This window comes from Enhydra lutris, unplaced genomic scaffold (assembly GCF_002288905.1).
Source record: "Enhydra lutris kenyoni isolate GAN:26980312 unplaced genomic scaffold, ASM228890v2 scaffoldscaffold4, whole genome shotgun sequence".
Classification (NCBI taxonomy): Eukaryota; Metazoa; Chordata; class Mammalia; order Carnivora; family Mustelidae; genus Enhydra; species Enhydra lutris.
In genome coordinates this window covers 16,901,585-16,924,643 of record NW_019154088.1, presented here as the reverse complement: position 1 = coordinate 16,924,643, position 23,059 = coordinate 16,901,585, and the positions used below count along the sequence as shown (strand labels likewise).

The 23,059-nt window shown below is 37.6% G+C and overlaps 1 protein-coding gene across 3 annotated transcripts in view; it reads left to right on the top strand.

The window, feature by feature from the left end:
- LOC111160368 (centrosomal protein 152) overlaps positions 1–21,073 on the top strand; it is a 91,423-nt gene extending 70,350 nt beyond the window's left edge. For 2 of the 3 annotated variants that reach the window (XM_022523449.1, XM_022523457.1), the window contains 5 exons: positions 4,954–5,050; positions 6,009–6,112; positions 14,721–14,877; positions 15,127–15,230; positions 19,756–21,073. In XM_022523449.1, the coding sequence (XP_022379157.1) occupies positions 4,954–5,050; positions 6,009–6,112; positions 14,721–14,877; positions 15,127–15,230; positions 19,756–20,789 (1,496 nt within the window). In that variant the 3' untranslated portion in view covers positions 20,790–21,073. Of the gene's footprint in view, positions 1–1,562; positions 1,731–4,953; positions 5,051–6,008; positions 6,113–14,720; positions 14,878–15,126; positions 15,231–19,755 lie in introns of all 3 variants that reach the window. The other variant, XM_022523441.1, reaches the window with a different exon arrangement.
- Positions 21,074–23,059: the final 1,986 nt, after the last annotated feature.

Below are 23,059 nucleotides of genomic sequence, written 5' to 3'. Positions count from 1 at the left end.
TTACAAGTAGCACTCATCTATCCTTTACCTAGATACATTTGTTAATAACGTTGTATACAATTTTATGTTTTTCTGTGCTTATGTGTATGTGAACATTTCATTTCTTCTCCTGAACCATTTGAGGATGTTATATTCATTGTGCCCTTTTACCCCTAAATACTTCAGTGTGTATTTTCAAAAAATAGGAATTTTTTTCTTTTATACCTTAGTATAGTAAATTAAGCATTTGATAAATATTGTATCGACCTGTTTGGACTCTAATTTCGTCAACTGATGCAATAATGTCTTTCATTATTTTTCCTGCTGCAGTACAGGAATCTGTCCAGGGTCAGGTACTACCTTTAGATGTTGTCTTTCTTTAGTCTCCTTTAGTCTAGAATATTTCCACAGTCTCTTTTTGACTTTTATGACATTGACGTTTTTGAAAGACTTATTCCCCACTGCTCCACCCCCACCTCCGGCTTTTGGAAGAACTTTCCTCATTTTGAGTTTGTCTGATGTTTCTTCACAATTAGATTCAAGCTGTGTTTCCTTGCCTGGAACGCTGCATGGGTGATGTCTTATCACATGCGGAGGTGCACAGTGCCCATTTGTCTTATTGGTGACGTTCATTTGAACACCTGGTCACAGGGTGGTCCATTTTCTTAAGTGGGTTCCTCCCACCTCACAACTAATAAGTAATCTGTGGGGAGACACTTCTAAGACCATGAAAATGTCCTTCTTATTAAATATTTCCCTTCTATTTAGCAATCATTGATGATGCTTGTCTGATTCAGTCTTCACTGTGGTGGTTGCAGTATTACAATTTTTCTGGCTCTAGACTTCCCTCTACTTTTACCAGTTGGCACTTGGAGTGTTGCTATAATCGTGAATCCTCCTGTTAGTCTGTGTACTTATTTATTGGTCTGTCTTTTTGTTTATTTATCATCTGTCCATCAGTCCATCTACCTACTTACCTATCAACTTCACCTACTTACCTATCTATCTATCTCATTATTGGTATGGCTCATGGATTTTTTTTTTGAATATTTTATAATTCAGTAGTATACTTAGTGTTCAGATTGCCCCATATTCAGCTACTGGAGCCCTTTCAAACTGGCTCCTTTTTCCTTGTGACATTCCTGTATTTTTCAGGAATTTCTTTCTGGCATTGATCTTGTATATACCCCTGTCCCAGTACTGGAGCTAGGCATTTCTTGAAGATTCGTGGTTCCTTTTAGTGAGGAATGATATTCAATACCAAGAGCTGAACATTATGTTTCATAGCAATTTTTAAAATAGATGGTATTATTTAATTTTACATTTTAAAAAACGAGGTCTCATATTACATAGTATGCTCTGAGCCACACTGCCAATAAATCGTATAAAGAAGATCTAAACCCAGGTCTCTCTCTCTTAAGCATCGTGTTCTTTTCAGTTGCACTGTTGCCTTTCTTTAGTCATGTCCCCTGGTTTCCTTCCTTCTTTCGTTCCTTAGTTCCTTTGTTATTCCTTTATTCCTTCCCTTTTTCAGTTCTTAGTCTAAACTGATATAAAAGTTTGCTGTCATTTAATTTTTGCAGATAAGAAAAAGATCCTTGAAATTAAAGATTCATGCTGTGGACACTGCTTCCAAGAACTTGAAAAGGCAAAGCAGGAATGTCAAGATCTGAAAAGAAAACTGGAGAAATGCTGTAGGCATCTTCAGCATTTAGAAAGGAAGCACAAAGCTGTAGTGGAAAAAATTGGAGGTTAGCATTTAAAGTAGCACTACTACCGGTATAAATCTCTTTGATCCTTGAAATTTTCAAATGTGACATTTTAGTTAATGTAGGCCCCAATTCTCTTTGAGGATTAATGTAAACTAATTTGGACCTTGTTTTTACTGACCAAATTATTATTCCTGAACTACAAAGAGGAAAACTGGAGCTCTAATTAAAAGGTCACATTCCTTTCTTCCTTTTTGGATTGAATAGATATTGAGTTCCCAGTATGTGTCAGGCAGTGTTCTAGGCCCTAGGACCACAGCAGTGAAGACATCTGATGGAATTTCAGTTCTGCTGTAGATACACAAAACTCTTGTTTCCTTCCTTCAAGAAGCTTATCATCAAGTGAGGAGACTGAAAAACTGTCTAATAAATAATTGCAGGGCCGAGGTCTCCTGGCAGTATGCTTATGTAAACTTGGCAGAAAGGATGTGAGTGAACTCTTCCTCCTATTTGAGTTAAGGAGGGCTTGACTAGACCTGGAAAGATGAAGGCATTTGCCAATGAGCACAGCATTCTAGGCAGAGGGGAAAGATGTGCACAAAGACCTATGGGCCTGGTCCGACATCCTTCTAGTCCATTCTTCACAGTGCTCTCAGGGAGATTGTCTGGAAGGGATAGCTTCCAGTATCTCCTCTAGCCCTTCTGCACCAGGGAAGCTACTGAGCTGCTTTACTAGTCACTTCTCTCCTGTGCTCTCCTGTGCTCTCCTGTGTGCATTTGAAGTAGTCCTCAGATTGCTGAGTGGGGCAGGAATTGTACTGTTGGGCCTTGCATACAGTGTTGTCACACTATCCTACACCTTATCCTTCCATTCTCATTTGGCCTAACTCTTCCTCATCCTTTAAGGTTCAGCTGAGAAAGATGCCTTATCTGCAGAGCCCTTCTTGATTTTCCCGTCTGGGTTATTCAGGCTACTTCTGTGTGGCCCCATAGAACTCTGGGCTCCTACTCTCTTACCATTCTGAATTTAATTTTTTTGGTTACTTGCCTGATAACCCTTTCCAACCTATGCATTCCCTGAGAAAAAGGAATATGTTGTATCTTGTTCATCATTATAGTCATGATGCCCATTACATGCCAGGCGATAATAGACAATAAATGTTTGAATGAATGAGGATTGAATGCAAGGGTCGCAAATAATTGTGTGATCCAGAAAAAAAACAGACGGATAGGTTCACTTTTTTCCTACAGTTTAACTTGATTGCTTGCCTGGACACCAGTCACCACCTTCCCTTTTCTGCTTCTAATCTTGCCCCTCCAAGCCATTCCCCATCAGGCAGCTCCAGTGACCTTTTAAAAAAGTAAATCAATCAGATCATGGCACTCTCTTGTTTAAAGTCCTGTGGTTTAGCTGGTCCTCAGTAGGAAATACACACACTTTATTTAACATCATCTAAGAAGCCTTTCATGATTCAGCGTCTGCCAGGCCCTTCGCCTTGTCTTGCCCCATCCCATTTATTCTCTCATTGGGCCAGATCATGGATTTCTGTCTCTTTTCTCTTGTCTGTTTTCGTCTCCACTTAACCAAAACATGTCTGCTCACCCTGATTGCATTGCCTGGCTAACTCCTACTCCTCCCTCCCCAGTGCATGGCTTCCTCAGGAAGGCTTTCCTGACCACCCCAGACTTGGTTAGCTTCTTGTCTTAGACATTACCTGCAGCTCCAATGATTTTTCTAACATTATATCATGCTTGTAATTAATTTTTGTCTGTATTGTCCTTTGGAATGTGGCCTTGATGATGACGACAAGGATCAAGTCCTGGCCTGGCACTTAGTACACTCGGGAAATAATGCTGGCTTAGAGGAGCACCTGCTTCACTCCCCCCCACCACTTACCAAGTCTAACAGAGACAGATAATCCTTATTTTAAGACAAGACAGGATTTTAAGAACTTTGAGATAAAAATTTTAACAACTGTAATTCCCATGGTGTTGGCTTAGCTCTTTGATAGAGACCAGAAGAGTAAATGAGCTATTTGTAGCTCTTGAAGAATTTGATGGAAATCAAGAATATGTGTTTTACATAATAAAATGACAAAGGCAGCTGGATAAGAGTATTATTTGTAAATAGTATGTAGCACCATACATTGTGATCATAGTTATTCTGCACAGTGCTTTTTGAAGCTGTTTTATGTAATCCATAGACTTAGAAATAATCCAAGAAGTTGGGACCTACCTCAAAACAATGGGCTGATAAAACGGGTCAGGGTCAGAGTTAAGTCATCTGATAGTTTGATTTCAGTGTTTGTCTTAATGTACATCCCTTAGTTGATAATATTTTTGCTATTATTGTTGCTCAATTCTTAAATTCCATTTTCTTCTGGTAGTATTTATTGAAAAGTGGTAGAGTAAGAGTGAGTGATTTAAAAATATACAAGTTATATCAATCACTAGAAGGAGTAGAATTACCCAACTTACAGAGTGTGTTGAGAGAGTGGCATGGTAAGAAACATGATGTATCCTGTTCATATTATTAAACCCTGGTATTGCCAAACTTTGTGTAAGGTGCTGTGCACTTAGGATTTTATTTCTATTATCTTAAAGGTAAGTAATACTATTTCCATTTAACATATGAAAAAATTCAGGTTCAGAAAGCATAAGTAGCATAAGTGATTTGCCTAAGTTGATTTAACTGGTAAAGAAGCAGAGCTAAGATTTAAACCCATGTCTCTCTCCCTCTGAAATTCATGCTTTATCCTCCATTCCATATGAACTCCATTGGTCTCCTCATCCTCTTTTTAGAAGTTCAAAGAATTGAAAATCTTACATTAATTGTGAAAGTGGTATCTACTTAATATTACTTTTCTTTTTATTTTGTATAGCAGTGCTTGTTCAATGATTGTATATATGAGCATATATATGAGCATAGATCCAGGAGCAAGATGAAAGTAGAAGACCCAGTATGTTTCAACAGAGCTTCAGTCTAGCTGGGAAACAAAATAGATGCCTATCAAACAGTTGGAGACCTATTCCAGGGCAGTATGTAACCCAGAGCAGGATGTGGATATAACACAGATTTTAAGTGCTAAGAAACTGGAACAGGGACTGGTCAGATGAGGACTTATCAGGAAATGAATGACACAGGGTGCAACTGCCAGTTCCACAATCTCCTCTATAAACATTTGCACTGGGAATTTCAGGGAGAGGAAGACTGAGGGGAAAAAAAGATCAACTGACCAATATACCATTAATTTTCTTTTTTTAGAAGAGAATAGTAAAGTTGTTGAAGAATTACTAGAAGAAAACAATGACATGAAGAGTAAATTGGATGAACTTAAAACACTTCATAAAATACCACCAAGGTAGACTTTTACTATTTTATTTTATTTTTATTTATTTATTTTATTATTTTTATTTTTTTAAGATTTTATTTATTTGTCAGAGAGACAGAGGCAGGCAGAGGGAGAAGCAGGCTCACTGCTGAGCAAGGAGCCCAATACGGGACTTGATCCCAGGACCCTGGGATCAGGAGCTGAAGGCAGATGCTTAACCAACTGAGCCACCCAAGTGCCCCTTATTTTTATCTTTGAATTTATTTTTGTTTATTTTTTTGAGAGAGAGAGAACATTTGTTGGGGGGTGGGAGAGGAGGGAGAGAGAATTTTAAGCAGGCTCCACACCCAGCACAGATCCCCACTCAGGGCCTGATGTCACAACACTGAGATCATGACCTGAGCCAAAATCAAGAGTTTAGTTAGTTAACCAACTGAGCCACCCAGGTGCCCAACTTTTACTATTTTAAAGAAACTTTATTTCTAAGTATTTTTTTTACTTTGTAATACTGTTTAAATCAATAATACTCATACCAAGAGTATAAAACTTGTTATTATTACGTGGCAAGAAGTATTAAAAAAAAAAAACTTCCAAAACTGTATTTCTAGTAGGTACCCTCTGTTAACCTCTTGTTTTTTATCATTTAAGCCCCTTTATACTCATATGTGCATGTTTTTAAAACGGAGATTGTCATGTAAGCTATTTTGTAAGCTTTTATTAATATGGTATAAGATAACCATTTCCATATGATTAAATATTCTCCTATAATGTTCTTTTTAGTAGCTGCATATATTTTCATTATGTGGATTTATCATTTAAGTAACCCTAACATTTGTTTCTATTTTTTTTCTATTTTAAGTAACAATATAATAAAGATCCTGATATATAATTTTTTTTAGCACATCTCAGTGAGATATTACTGGAATATATAGATAGCTAGATATTTTTACTTAACAATCTCTGTATGCAATGTTTTGTTCATTTTTAGGTCATTGTCAGAAGGGGCCATTGAAAATGCTTGCCTGCTGTGCAATGGGAGGGCCTTGGAAGAACTTCGTGGACAGTACATTAAAGCTGTAAAAAAAATTAAGCGTAAGTCCTTGAGGAGAGTCCCAAGATTTTAAGGTGGTTTGAGCCTTTTTAATTACTAGCACTAGTAATTTGGAGTAATTTTCCAAACTATCTTGTTCTGAGATCTTATCTACTTTTAAGAAGAAATTAGTGGCACCTTTTCTAAATTATGCAGCAATGCATCATTTTGCCTAATATCTTTTGGAAGTGACATGAGGGTAGAGTTGTTTTTTCTTGTTAATTTTCTTGTTTCTTTTTTGGGTACTAATGTTAAAGTAAAAATTTCAGAATCTTAAAACTTAAATAACTAAAACAAAATGTGATATGAGTTTTAAATTAGCAAGTATTACTTTCTACCATAAGCTTTTCTTTTCTTTTAATATTTTACTTATTTGTCAGAGAAAGAGAGAGAGCACAACCAGTGGGAGAGCAGCAGGTAGGGGGAGAAGCAGACTACCTCCTGAGCAAGGAGCCCGATCTGGGACTCAATCCCAGGACCCTATGATCATGACCTGAGCTGAAGGCAGACACTTAACGTACTGAGCCACCCAGGAGTCCCTCTACCATAAGCTATTAAAAACCATAGGAAATAGATCTAGCGAGGCATTATTCTGTTCTTTCCCATTATTTCGATCATGGATTAAGACATACATGTAAATTTATCAGGTCCTTTGCATTAAAAGGTGATGTAGCATACCATGCAGAGGATTTCTCTGGTTTATGTTTTCTCATAGGATATCTCCTGTTTTTTAATTACAGTATTGCGTAGATTATATGTATGTCCCAGAACAATAACCAGTGTTGATACAGGAGAAATGTATGTTTACCTCTTAAAATCGCTTTTAACAAAATGAGTGGGAAAGGTCATAAGTTCCAAATGTGTTAGATCATCATAGTCTTGTGTAGATGTTTTGAAAATCCCACTCAGTATCAATAAAGACACTTTACTTCTCAGTTGTTGCTGGTGCCAATAGAGTACATATTACTACAAAATAAAGCAACTTTTTGTTAAGAATCATATCAGTTGTGGGGAGGAGTCAAGATGGCGGAGAAGTAGCAGGCTGAGACTACTTCAGGTAGCAGGAGATCAGCTAGATAGCTTATCTAAAGATTGCAAACACCTACAAATCCAAGGGGAGATCGAAGAGAAGAAGAACAGCAACTCTAGAAACAGAAAATCAACCACTTTCTGAAAGGTAGGACGGGCGGAGAAGTGAATCCAAAGCAACGGGAAGATAGACTGCGGGGGAAGGGGCTGGCTCCCGGCAAGCGGCAGAGCAACGGAGCACAAAATCAGGACTTTTAAAAGTCTGTTCCACTGAGGGACATCGCTCCAGAGGCTAAACCGGGGTGAAGCCCAGGCGGGGTCAGCGTGGCCTCAGGTCCTGCAGGGTCATGGAAGGATCGGGGGTGTCTGAGTGTCACAGAGCTTACAGGTATTAGAACAGGGAAGCCGGCTACAGAGACGGAGCCGAGGAGTGAGCTCTCAGCTCGGGGTTACCTTGAACCAGTCGCAGGCTCGGTCAGCTCAGAGCGCGGCCCGAGGCCAGGGTGACGGGAGTAATTGGGCGCTGTTCTCTGAGGGCGCACTGAGGAGTGGGGCCCCGGGCTCTCGGCTCCTCCGGGCCGGAGACCGGGAGGCCGCCATCTTCATTCCCGCCCTCCGGAACTCTACAGAAAGCGCTCAGGGAACAAAAGCTCCCGAAAGCAAACCCGAGCGGATTACTCAGCCTGGCCCCTGGTAAGGGCGGTGCAATTCCGCCTGGGGAAAAGACACTTGAGAATCACTACAACAGGCCCCTCCCCCAGAAGATCAACAAGAAATCCAGCCAGGACCAAGTTCACCCACCAAGGAGTGCAGTTTCAATACCAAGGAGAGAAGCGGAATTCCAGAGGAGGAGAAAGCAAAGCACGGAACTCATGGCTTTCTCCCCATGATTCTTTAGGCTTGCAGTTAATTTAATTTTTTTCTCTTTTTCAATTTTTTTTCCCTTCTTCTGCTAAATTTTTTTTAACTTTTACCCTTTTCTTTTTTAACGTTTTTAACTAGTTTATCTGATATATATATTTTTTCTTTTTTTGTTTTTTCTTTATTTGTATTCTTTTTTTAATTGTTTCTTTTTCTTTTCTTTCTTTTTTTTCTTTCTGAACCTCTTTTAATCCCCTTTCTCCCCCTTCACGATTTGGGATCTCTTCTGATTTGGTTAAAGCATATTTTCCTGGGGTTGTTGCCACCTTTTAGTATTTTACTTGCTCCTTCATATACTCTTATCTGGACAAAATGACAAGGCAGAAAAATTCACCACAAAAAAAAGAACAAGAGGCAGTACCGAAGGCTAGGGACCTAATCAATACAGACATTGGTAATATGTCAGATCTAGAGTTCAGAATGACGATTCTCAAGGTTCTAGCCGGGCTCAAAAAAGGCATGGAAGATATTAGAGAAACCCTCTCGGGAGATATAAAAGCCCTTTCTGGAGAAATAAAAGAACTAAAATCTAACCAAGTTGAAATCAAAAAAGCTATTAATGAGGTGCAATCAAAAATGGAGGCTCTCACTGCTAGGATAAATGAGGCAGAAGAAAGAATTAGCGATATAGAAGACCAAATGACAGACAATAAAGAAGCTGAGCAAAAGAGGGACAAACAGCTACTGGACCACGAGGGGAGAATTTGAGAGATAAGTGACACCATAAGACGAAACAACATTAGAATAATTGGGATTCCAGAAGAAGAAGAAAGAGAGAGGGGAGCAGAAGGTATACTGGAGAGAATTAGTGGAGAGAATTTCCCTAATATGGCAAAGGGAACAAGCATCAAAATCCAGGAGGTTCAGAGAACCCCCCCTCAAAATCAATAAGAATAGGTCCACACCCCGTCACCCAATAGTATAATTTACAAGTCTTAGTGACAAAGAGAAAATCCTGAAAGCAGCCCGGGAAAAGAAGTCTGTAACATACAATGGTAAAAATATTAGATTGGCAGCAGACTTATCCACAGAGACCTGGCAGTCCAGAAAGAGCTGGCATGATATATTCAGAGCACTAAATGAGAAAAACATGCAGCCAAGAATACTATATCCAGCTAGGCTATCATTGAAAATAGAAGGAGAGATTAAAAGCTTCCAGGACATAAAAATATATTATATGTTTATAAAAAAAATAAAATTAAAAAAAAAAAAAAAAAGCTTCCAGGACAAACAAAAACTGAAAGAATTTGCAAACACCAAACCAGCTATACAAGAAATATTGAAAGGGGTCCTCTAAGCAAAGAGAGACCCCAAAAGTAGTAGATCAGAAAGGAACAGAGACAATATACAATAACAGTCACCTTACAGGCAATACAATGGCACTAAATTCATATCTCTCAATACTTACCCTGAATGTTAATGGGCTAAATGCCCCAATCAAAAGACACAGGGTATCAGAATGGATAAAAAAACAAAACCCATCTATATGTTGCCTACAAGAAACTCATTTTAGACCCGAAGACATCTCCAGATTTAAAGTGAGGGGGTGGGAAACAATTTACCATGCTAATGGACATCAGAAGAAAGCAGGGGTGGCAATCCTTATATCAGATCAATTAGATTTTAAGCCAAAGACTATTACAAGAGATGAGGAAGGACACTATATCATACTCAAAGGGTCTGTCCAACAAGAAGATCTAACAATTTTAAATATCTAAGCCCCTAACGTGGGAGCAGCCAACTATATAAACCAATTAATTACAAAATCAAAGAAACACATCAACAGTAATACAATAATAGGGGACTTTAACACTCCCCTCACTGAAATGGACAGATCATCCAAGCAAAAGATCAACAAGGAAATAAAGGCCTTAAATGACACACTGGACCAGATGGACATCACAGATATATTCAGAACATTTCATCCCAAAGCAGCAGAATACACATTCTTCTCTAGTGCACATGGAGCATTCTCCAGAATAGATCACATTCTTGGTCCTAAATCAGGTCTCAACCGGTATCAAAAATTGGGATCATTCCCTGCATATTTTCAGACCACAATGCTCTGAAGCTAGAACTCAATCACAAGAGGAAATTTGGAAAGAACCCAAATACATGGAGACTAAACAGCATCCTTCTAAAGAATGAATGGGTCAACCAGGAAATTAAAGAAGAATTGATAAAATTCATGGAAACAAATGATCATGAAAACACAACGGTTCAAAATCTGTGGGACACAACAAAGGCAGTCCTGAGAGGAAAATATATAGCAGTACAAGCCTTTCTCAAGAAACAAGAAAGGTCTCAGGTATACAACCTAACCCTACACCTAAAGGAGCTGGAGAAAGAACAAGAAAGAAACCCTAAACCCAGCAGGAGAAGAGAAATCATAAAGATCAGAGCAGAAATCAATGAAATAGAAACCAAAAAAACAATAGAACAAATCAACGAAACTAGGAGCTGGTTCTTTGAAAGAATTAATAAGATTGATAAACCCCTGGCCAGACTCATCAAAAAGAAAAGAGAAAGGACCCAAATAAATAAAATCATGAATGAAAGAGGAGAGATCACAACGAACACCAAAGAAATACAATTATAAGAACATACTATGAGCAACTCTATGCCAACAAATTTGACAACCTGGAAGAAATGGATGCATTCCTAGAGACATATAAACTACCACAACTGAACCAGGAAGAAATAGAAAGCCTGAACAGACCCATAACCAGTGAGGAGATTGAAACAGTCATCAAAAATCTCCAAACAAACAAAAGCCCAGGGCCAGACAGCTTCCCGGGGGAATTCTACCAAACATTTAAAGAAGAACTAATTCCTATTCTCCTGAAACTGTTCCAAAAAATAGAAATGGAAGGAAAACTTCCAAACTCATTTTATGAGGCCAGCATCACCTTGATCCCAAAACCAGACAAGGATCCCATCAAAAAGGGGAATTACAGATCAATATCCTTGATGAACACAGATGCAAAAATTCTCACCAAAATACTAGCTAATAGGATTCAACAGTACATTAAAAGGATTATTCACCACGACCAAGTGGGATTTATTCCAGTGCTGCAAGGTTGGTTCAACATTCGCAAATCAATCAATGTGATACAACACATTAATAAAGAACAGGATCCATATGATACTCTCCATAGATGCTGAAAAAGCATTTGACAAAGTACAGCATCCCTTCCTGATCAAAACTCTTCAAAGTGTAGGGATAGAGGCCACATACCTCAATATTATCAAAGCCATCTATGAAAAATCCACTGCAAATATCATTCTCAATGGACAAAAACTGAAAGCTTTTCTGCTAAGGTCAGGAACATGGCAGGGATGTCCATTATCACCACTGCTATTCAACAAAGTACTAGAAGTCCGAGCCTCAGCAATCAGACAACAAAAGGAAATTAAAGGCATCCAAATCGGCAAAGAAGAAGTCAAACTATCACTCTTCGCAGATGATATGATACTATATGTGGAAAATCCAAAAGACTCCACTCCAAAACTGCTAGAACTTGTACAGGAATTCAGTAAGGTGTCAGGATATAAAATCAATGCACAGAAATCAGTTGCATTTCTCTACACCAACAGCAAGACAGAAGAAAGAGAAATTAAGGAGTCAATCCCATTTACAATTGCACCCAAAACTATAAGATACCTAGGAATAAACCTAACCAAAGAGGCTAAGAATCTGTACTGAGAAAACTATAAAGTACTCATGAAAGAAATTGAGGAAGACGCAAAGAAATGGAAAAATGTTTCATGCTCCTGGATTGGAAGAATAAATATTGTGAAAATGTCTATGCTACCTAAAGCAATCTACACATTTAATGCAATTCCTATCAAAGTACCATTCATTTTTTCAAAGAAATGGAACACATAATCCTAAAATTTGTACGGAACCAGAAAAGACCTCGAATAGCCAAAGGAATAATGAAAAAGAAAGCCAAAGTTGGTGGCATCACAATTCCGGACTTCAAGCTCTATTACAAAGCTGTCATCATCAAGACAGCATGGTACTGGCACAAAAACAGACACATAGATCAATGGAAGAGAATAGAGAGCCCAGAAATAGACCCTCAACTCTATGGTCAACTAATCTTTGACAAAGCAGGAAAGAATGTCCAATGGAAAAAAGACAGCCTCTTCAATAAATGGTGTTGGGAAAATTGGACAGCCACATGCAGAAAAATGAAACTGGATCATTTCCTTACACCACACATGAAAATAGACTCAAAATGGATGAAGGACCTCAATGTGAGAAAAGAATCCATCAAAATCCTTGAGGAGAACACAGGCAGCAACCTCTTCGACCTCAGCCGCAGCAACTTCTTCCTAGGAACATCGCCAAAAGCAAGGGAAGCAAGGGCAAAAATGAACTATTGGGATTTTATCAAGATCAAAAGCTTTTGCACAGCAAAGGAAACAGTTAACAAAACTAAAAGACAACTGACAGAATGGGAGAAGATATTTGCAAACGACCTATCAGATAAAGGGCTAGTGTCCAAAATCTATAAAGAACTTAGCAAACTCAACACCCAAAGAACAAATAATCCAATCAAGAAATGGGCAGAGGACATGAACAGACATTTCTGCAAAGAAGACATCCAGATGGCCAACAGACACATGAAAAAGTGCTCCACATCACTCGGCATCAGGGAAATACAAATCAAAACCACAATGAGATACCACTTCACACCAGTCAGAATGGCTAAAATTAACAAGTCAGGAAATGACAGATGCTGGCTAGGATGTGGAGAAAGGGGAACCCTCCTACACTGTTGGTGGGAATGCAAGCTGGTGCAACCACTCTGGAAAACAGCATAGAGGTTCCTCAAAATGTTGAAAATAGAACTACCCTATGACCCAGCAATTGCACTGCTTGGTATTTACCCTAAAGATACAAACGTAGTGATCCGAAGGGACACGTGCACCCGAATGTTTATAGCAGCAATGTCTACAATAGCCAAACTATGGAAGGATCCTAGATGTCCATCAACAGATGAATGGCTAAAGAAGAAGTGGTATATATACACAATGGAATACTATGCAGCCATCAAAAGAAATGAAATCTTGCCATTTGCGACGACGTGGATGGAACTAGAGGGTATCATGCTTAGCGGAATAAGTCAATCGGAGAAAAAGACTACTATCATATGATCTCCCTGATATGAGGGAGAGGAGATGCAACATGGGGGGTTAAGGGGGTAGGAGAAGAGTAAATGAGACAAATGGGGTTGGGAGGGAGACAAACCATAAGTGACTCTTAATCTCCCAAAACAAACTGAGGGTTGCTGGGGGGAGGGGGGTGGGGTTATGGACATTGGGGAGGGTATGTGCTATGGTGAGTGCTGTGAAGTGTGTAAACCTGGCGATTCACAGACCTCTACCCCTGGGGATAAAAATATATTATGTGTTTATTAAAAAAAAAATTGATTAAAAAAAAGAATAAAAAAAAAGAATCATATCAGTTGGGATGTGAAATTTTAAGCATTTTTTCATACTCATATGCTAATTTGTATGTATGTGTATCGTTTAACATTTTAGACATGGTTTGGAGGTTTTGTGTTGCTATGTGTTCCAATTTAATTTGTCCCACTGCAAATAATGAGAAGTAGTCTTTCAGTTAGTATTTTTTGCATAGAGTGTCTAATTTTCAGGACGAGCTTACTGATATTGAGGGAGATTCCCATATGAATTGAATCTTTAATATAACAGAGTGGTGGTATTCTAGAGGCAGTATATAGCCCTAGATTTAGTTAAAAAAAAAAAAAGTTGACCTTAAGTAATGGTAATCTCAATCAAATCGTGTTGAATCAAAGATAAAAAGAAAACTTGAAAGCAGTGAACTATTTTTATTTTATTTAATCTTACTGATTTATTTATTTGAAGATTTTATTTATTTATTTGTCAGAGAGAGAGAGCACACAAGCAGGGGGAACAGCAGCCAGAGGGAGATGCAGACTCCCTGCTGAGAAAAGAGCCTGATGCAGGACTCTGGAATCATGACCTGAGTCAAAGGCAGACACCTAACCTACTGAGCCACCAGGCATCCCTGTGCACTATTTTTAAATGTATATTTCAGAAGGCAACATTGGTCTCAACCTTCTCCCTGGCGTTTTGTACATATCCCTCATGGATTGTAATATTGTATTACTTGGGTACTCATAAGTGCTGCTGAAAGAATTGAATAAATAATGAAACATGGATTTTCAGAGCTTACGTAAATCGGAATATGAGATCTCCAAGTTCATATTGCCTCCATCTTTCTGTGTCTCGTTCTTTCTTTCTTTCTTCCTTACCCTTTACGTGTATTTTTTCCTTTTCTCTTAATCAGACAATACGTAATTGAAATGTGAAAGTTTCTGTATTCTATGTTTTCCTAGGGAATATGCTGTTTCCTTAACATATGTGGCTACCATCATTCTAAAAGGACTTTTAGATTATTTCTCCTTTGAGTCTCCTAAAACAGTGATCTGAAACATTCCGTTTTAATGATGGTGGAAAAGTACAATGTTTAAACTATGCCTCTAGTCACTTCCTCTCCCAGAAAATTGATCTGAAGTCTGCCTCCCCTATTTTTGAAAAAACCGGTAGTAAACATACATTTTGTGGGGATTCCTGTCTCCCCACCAACTCTCACCTTCCCACTAGGTGATATGCTTCGTTATATTCAGGAGAGTAAGGAACGAGCTGCGGAAATGGTAAAAGCAGAAGTATTGCGAGAACGTCAAGAAACCGCCCGAAAGATGCGCAAATACTACTTGACTTGCCTCCAACAGATTTTGCAGGATAATGGAAAACAGGAAGGGTAAGTTCAATCTAAACAAACAGTATGTCCTGAGACTACCAAGACAGCATGTTGTCATTTTCTAAACATTTTCCTTAACCATAAAATTAACTATTTCTACATGATTGGCCATTAGGGGTTAAGAGAGGCTTATGTCTGTACTACCCTAAATATTGGCAGAACTAATAGGAAAACAGAAATCCTGGGGCTAAGGAAACTCATTTTTTCCTTTAAACTATTATTAATTTAATATTCTGGAATTCCCCACAGGGCTGAGAAAAAGATTATGAATGCTGCTAGCAAACTTGCTACAATGGCAAAATTGCTGGAAACGCCAATTTCTCATAAATCCCAGAGCAAAACTACACAGTCAGGTATGTCAAAATGAGTCACTTAAAGGGCTTTTTTCTCTCTTCTCAAATACTTAATATTTTTAGCATGGAAAAGAACAAGGAATGTAAGGAGAGAGAGTTAATTTATAAAGTTGTGTCTGTGCTTTATTAAACTAAAAACTTAAAAAAAAAGTATAGAGTTTTCAGTTTGAGTAGGCAGACTGAGCATACCCATCAGCTTCCTATAGTTGCTTTCCTTCCTAGAAATGACAGAAAATATTTTAGAAAAGTTAGTAGAAGAGAGGGAATGATAAAGAACAGAGCAGAAATAAATGAAATAGAGATTTTAAAAAAATAGTAGGAAAGGTCAACAAAGCCAAGAGCTGTTTTTTTAAAAAGGTAAATGAAATTGATAAACCTTTACCCAGACTCTTGAAGAAAAAAAAAGAGATAGGACTCAAATAAAATTAGAAATGTAAGAGAAGTAACAACTGACACCACAAAAATACAGAGGATTGTAAGAGACTACCACAAAACTCTATGCCAACAAATTGGACAACCTAGAAGAAAGGGATACATTTCTCAAAATATGCAATCTTCTTAGACTGAATCAGGAAAAAAATAGAAAATCCGAACAGACCTGTTACTAGAATGAAATTGAATCCGTAATTACAAAGCTTCCAACAAACACAAGTCTAGAGCCAGATGTATTCACAGGTGAATGCTACCAAATTTTTGGAGAAGAGTTAATGCCTGTCATCCTCAAACTATTCCAAAAAATACAAGAGGAAGGAATTCATTTCTAAATTCATTTCTATGAGGCCAGCATTACCCTGATACCAACGTAGAGAAAGATACTATTAAAAAGAAAACTACTGGCCAAATCTCTGACGAGTATAGATGCAAAAATCCTTGACAAAATAATTAGCAAACTAAATTCAACGGTACATGCAAAGGATCATTCACGATGATCAAGTGGGATTTATTCCAGTCATGCAAGGATGGTTCATTACTCACAAATCAATCTACATGATACACCACATTAACAAAGTTAAGTGAACAAACCATACGATCATCACAATAAATGCAGAAAAAGCTTTGGATAAAATTCACCATCAGTTTACAATAAAAACTCTCAACAAAGTGAGTTTAGAGGGATTATACCTCAACATAATATAGTCTGTATATGACAAACCCATAGCTGACATCATACTCAATGGGGAAAAACCGAAAGCTTTTCCTCTAAGATCAGGAACAAGACAAAGATGTCCACTCCACCACTTTTATTCAACATAGCACCAGAAGTCCTGGCTACAGCAGTCAGATAAGAAAAATCCAAATTATTAGGGAAGAAGCAAAACTGTCATTTTTTGCAGATGACATGATAGTATACATAAAAACCCTAAAGACAACACTTAAAAATGACTAGAATTAATAAATGAATTCAGTAATGTTGTAGGAAATAAAATTAATGTATGGAAAACTGTTGTGTTTATATACACTAATAAAAAGTATCAGAGAAATAAAATAATTCCATCTATAATTACATCAGATAGAATGAAATACCTAGGAATAAATTTGATGATAGAGGTGAAAGACCTATCCTCTGAAAACTTTAAGACATCAATGAAAGAAATTGAAAATGATGTAAATAAATGAGAGGATTAATATTGTTAAAATGCCCATACTACCCAAAGCAAATTACATATTCAGTGCAATTCCAATCAACTTGTTGATAGTATTTTCTGCAAAAATAGAACAAATAACCCTAAAATTTGTGTGGAAACACTAAGACCCTGAATAGCAGAAGCAATCTTGAGAAAGAACAAAACTAGAGGTATCACAGTTCTAGATTTCAAGCTATATGACAAAGTTTTAGTAATCAAACTGTGGTACTAGAACAAAAATAGATACATAGGTCAATGGAAAATGACAGAGTTCAATAAGCTCATTATTACATGGTCAATTAATTATATGGTCAATTAATCTACCACAAAGGAGGCAAGAATATACAATGGTGAAAAGACTGTCTCTTTAATGACGGTCATTGTGTGGCTGTGACTGTACAGCTACATGCAAAAGAATGAAACTGAATCACTTTCTTAAACCATAAACAAAAATAAACTCAACATGTATGAAAGACCTAAATATTTGTAAGACCTCAAACCATAAAAAACAGTAATAATAAAAAATAAACAGTAATCTCTTATACATTGGCCTTAGCAGCTTTTTTCTGAGTATGTCTTCTCAGCCGAGAGAAACAAAAGCAAAAATAAACTATTGGGAATGCAGCAAAATAAAAGTTTCTGCACAGCAAAAGAAACAACAAAACAAAAAGGCAACCTCCTGAACAGTAGAGTGTAATTGCAAATGATATATTTGATAAGGGGGTTAATATCATATGACTTCAACTCAGCACCCACAGAACAAATAGTCCAAAAATCAAAAATTAAAAAATGGGCAGAAGACATGAACAGATATTTCTACAAAGAAGTCATAGATGGCCAACAAACATGTGAAAAGATGCTCGCATCAGTCATCATCAGGGAAATGCAAATCAAAAGTCCAATGAGACGTCATCTCACACCTGTCAGAATGGTTAAAATAAAAAACACAAGAAACAAATATTGGTGAAGAAAATGTGGAGAAAAAGGGACCCTCACTGTTGGTGGGAATGCAAACTGGTGCAGCTACTGTGGAAGGCAGTATAAAGGTTCCTCAAAAAGTTAAAAATAGAACTACCTTACAGTCTAGTAGTTGCATTACTGGGTATTTACCCCCAAAATAAAAAATAAAAAAAACACTAATTTGAAAAAAATATATGCACCTATGTTTATTGCAACATTATTTACAATAGCCAAGACATGGAAGCAACTTAACTGTCCACCACTAGGTGAATGGACTAAGAAGACTTCATACACACACACACACACACACACACACACACACACAGAAGTATTAAACAGCCATAATAAAAGAAAGAAATCTTACCATTTATGACAACATGGATGGATATAGAGAGTATTGTGCTAAGTGAAATAAGTCAGAAAGACAAATACCATATGACTTCACTTATATGTGTAATCTAAAAAAACAACATGTTGAAGAAAAACCATCTCATAAATACAGAGAACAAATTGATAGTTCCCAGAGTGGAGCGGGGTGGGGATGGGTGAAACTGGTGAGGAAGATTAAAAGGTACAAATTTCCAGTTATAAAATAGGCATGTCACAGGGTTGAAGAGTACAGCATGAGAAATATAGTCAATAGTATTTCAATAACTTGGTGGTAGATGTTAATTACACTCATTGTAAGCAGTGTATATATCTAGAACTGTTGAATCACTATGATGTATGCTTGAAACTAATACAATATTGTATGGCAAGTGTACTTCAATTTTTAAAAATATATAAATAATTTTTAAAAGTTACAACTGAAAGGCCAGAAGCTGTGGGAAATCCCTGAAAGAAAGACTGTATAAGACTGAAGATGGAAACAGTTCAAAACTGCCAGAAGATAACAGCTACACATAGGAGCAGTATCAAAACTGTTCCACAAATGAAGGCAGTATGTTTCAGGAGAAATAGTAAGCCTAGGGGATACCAGTGAGATAATTATAATTAGCTGGTGTTCTAGAGCAACAGTAACCAGGTAGGGCCACCCTCTTTATTAATCATTCTCCTTTCCCTTCCCCTACTCCCAATATTGGGCTGGAGTAAGAGCAAGAGGAACCGAGAGTCTCAGAACAGGGCAAGGCACAAAGATTGGGGCGCCTGGCTGGCTCAGTTGTTAAGCATTTGTTTTGGGCTCAGGTCATGATCCCATCCTGGGATCGAGCCCTGCATCAGGCTCCTTGCTCAGCGGGAAGCTTGCTTCTCCCTTTCCCACTCCCCCTGCTTGTGTTCCCTCTCTCACTGTGTCTCTATCAAATAAATAAAATCTTAAAAAAAAAAGCACAAAGATTATTTGTGTAAATTTGGAAATGGTGATGTGAACCTTGGGTGTATAAGATGTGGGGCAATTGTTCAAATGTCCCTAATAAAAGCAAACCCTTTTCATAATATAGGGACCAAGGTACACTACTCTGAAGTCTGATTTCTCTGACTCTATGCTATGTTGCTGCTTTGCTTCTGAACAGATTTTGTGTCTTAGGTAGCTTAAATCAGAAACTCCATTCTAGCTTTTACTCTGTGTGTGTGTGTGTGTGTGTGTGTGTGTGTGTGTGCGCGCTTATGTAGGCATTGGGTGTTGGGGTTCTTTAGCAAATTTTCTTCATCAGAGCAGAATTGGAAATGTTGCAGTTGGCTCTTGAAATGCAATATATATCTGTGGCAGAAAATAACAGATCAGATGTATAACAATGTCAGATTTCAATAACAAAATCGCTTCGCTTTATTTAATGTATATATGTAAAATAATATTTTTAAATGATGTATTTTCTTTGAGAATGATTAAAATATAAGCTTTCTTTGGAAATGTGTGAAACCGTAATTTTTTCCCCTCCTCTTTCAATGTTAAATTTCTCCTGATTTTGTTTTCCCCTAATTTTGTGTTCCCTTGTATTTAGTACTACCTCTGACTTCAGAGATGCTGACTGGAGTTGAAAAATCAAAAAGAAATGATATGAATCAGAATACACCATGTCGCACTGAAAGCAAATCAAACAGTATACAAACTATCCCCAGAAGTATATGTGACCAAGTCCCTAAGAGAAGGGCTGCTTGTAACTTAAGAAGGCGGTTAGAAGACACGGAGCATGAGGACACGAAGCACGTGGGTGCCAAAGGGTCACACTCAGGCTTCCAATTTGGTGATAATGATTATAAACACCCAGACATGTTGCCAAAAAATGTTTCCCCTGAGTTTGTTCCTTGCGAAGGTGAAAAAGGCTTTGGTTTGCACAAGAAGAAAGACCTCAGTGATACTGGCTCTCAATCACTAGGGCATTCTGCTGTATACCCCTTTCTTGGAACCTTTGGAAATAAACCCTCACCTAGGTATACCCCTAGTCTTTCTGAATCTGGATCCACACATACAACCTTTCGAGGTCCTAATGAAAGGCTTGGTTTGAAGGTGTATAAGTGCAATCCACTAATGGAAAGTGAAAATGCTGCATCTGAGAAAAGTCAAAGTTTGGGTGTTCGGGAAACTCCAGTGAAGGATGGAGGGGACCTGGATGACTCCATAGGCTGGCAGTCCAACAATGCCACTTTACCCTGCAACGAAGTGTCATTTCTACACAGTAGACCACAAGAAACTCTGGATATACCAACTGAAGCTATTAATTTCAAACAGTTTTCAGCAGCCAGTTGTCTTTCAGTTACCGAGAAAAATAAAATGATTTGTCAACCAATGAAATGTCAGAGTGGTCACACTTCAGACCTGTCAGAAGACACCCTTTGTTCCCAGCCAGAGATCAGTATGACTCTTAGACACCCACCTCATCATAAGGCTGATATATTAAAGTCCGATTTCAAAAAACTGAGCAGTACAGTACCATCATCTGTGTGTCGGCAGCCCTCGAGAAAATTAATTGCTCCTCTATCTAGCCAGCAAGATAGCGGCTTTGATAGCCCATTTGTCAATCTAGACAGTATTTAAGAAAAATCAATATATTGACAATACTGGAAGGGAAGACTTCATACTGAAAAAATTGTGGACTCTATTTTGAGATGTTTTAATAACATCTGTCGTATGAGTAAAGTGTTCTCATAAAATTATTTGAGATATTAATGTTGCCTTAATCTTCCAAAGGCCTGATGGTGTATGTGTATTCTTCAGTGTGGTGCTTTATATTTGGTTCCTAAACCATCTATTTTTATACTTCTGAATTAGCTTTCTGTGCAGTGTTAAGTTATTTAAATAAACTTGCATATTGCCCATTGTATTGTCATGAGTTCTTTTGCAGTTCATAATACAAAAATATTATACTGATATGTTGGAAATTCATCCAGAATAAAATATAAATCTTGATGGTTTGTATGTATGATTAGCCAAATTCAGTATTTGATGTTAGTCACGTTTAACGAGGATGTAGATTTATTTGACGTAATTTTCCTGGAAGTATCTACTCAAATTTTTGATCCTTACTCTCAACTAATGGAAAAGAAGTATTTCAAGGATTGCCATAAAATACATAGTTGTGTCCTCATTTCATTATTTAAAATATTAGTCTGAAATATTTTTAGTTAACATTTGCCTTATTTCAAATCTCATGTGATAGCTAGAGGCTTTGTCTTTTATGGTTTCATGCAGTCTTTCATCTGAAACACTACTTTTTATAAAATTGAAATAATAAAACAGCAAAAGATTTTAAACTATTAGATTTTTATGCTCATGCATAGTACAGAATTGGTTAACTTATTAATGCTGTGGGTCGAAACTTAAAATTCTAAACCATGCACAAATGAATGTCCACCTAAATAACATTTCTAGATGAATTTTTTTTTCAGATTCCTAGAGATGGATATGAAAGTTTTTGGTGAGTGCAAGTGCTTTTTAAAAACATTTCTTATAGCTTTCCCTGGTATCTCTTACCCTCAACTGTGTTATGAACTGTATTTGTGGATTGATTGAGTTATTTTTTTACCAGGCTAAGTTGGCTGGTGGTTGGATGGGTATCAGGGTGCATCGTCCTCCTGCTGATAACCATCTTTAAAAGCAAGAACCTAGAAGTGAACAGCACTGTCACCTTAACTGGTGACCTGAGGTGCTAAGCCTAAAATTTAGTCCTGGATTTCAGAGTATGAGTTGATATGAGCTGAAGAAAGGAACACACCATCTCCTCAAAGTCTCACTTCTATTCCCGGTGACACAGTGTTCCTTTTCCAACAGTTAGGGTGTCCTTTCTTATTCTAGGAAAACTACTTAACCATCCATGTTTCCCTTGGATCTGGTTGGTGATTGATAGTTTTAAGCTCTGAATATAATTGAACTGAAAATCTAGCTCCTTGCTCACCTACTTTTTCATCTTTGTTTTAAATCCTTGTCAGGTATCTCAATCCTCAATATCAAGGTTGAAATTGGAAATCATCTTGGTTTCTGCTTCTTTTATGGTATCTTCCATAAGTTCAGTAGGATTAGGTTACTTTGTTTTGTCCACTCTACACACAACCATCAAGGAAGCTTTATACTGAAGGGACTGCACAGCCAAAGTGCCACTGGCAATTTGCATCAGTCTGAATGAAGCGTGACATCAGCACAGAGAGGAGGTTGGAGCCTCATAGATGTCATGGTCCTACTGCCTTACGGTGGTTTTTCTTTTTTGTATGTTGCTGGATTTTATTTGCTGCTAATGTGTTAAGGATTTTCATGTGAGTGGTCGCAAGGGATATTGATCTCTGCTTTCCTTGTGATATCTTTATCTTGCTTTGGTAAAAGGGTAATACTGGTCTCAGAATGAGTTGGAAAGTTCCCTTGCCTCTATTTTCTGAAAGAATTTGTGTAAGATTGGTGATTTTATAGCCCTTTTAATTTGCGTGGCTATTTATGTCCCTTCTTTCATCCCTAGTTTTGGTATTCTGTCATCTCTTGTTTTTTCTTAGCCTAGCTAAAGGCTTCCCAATTTTTCTGATTATTTTTCCCAAAGAACTTTTGGTTTCTTTGTTTTTCTTTATTGTTTTTCTGTTTCCTTCTTCATTGATTTCTTTCCCCTCTGATGTTTATTTCCTTCCTTCTGCTTGCTTTAGGTTTAATTTGCTCTTCTTGTTTGCTCTTAAAGTGGAAGCTTAGATTATTTTTTTTTAAATATTTATTTATTTGACAGACAGAGATCACAAGTAGGCAGAGAGGCAGGCAGAGAGAGAGGTGGAGGCAGGGTCCCTGCTGAGCAGAGAGCCCGAAGCGGGGCTTGATCCCAGGACCCTGGGATC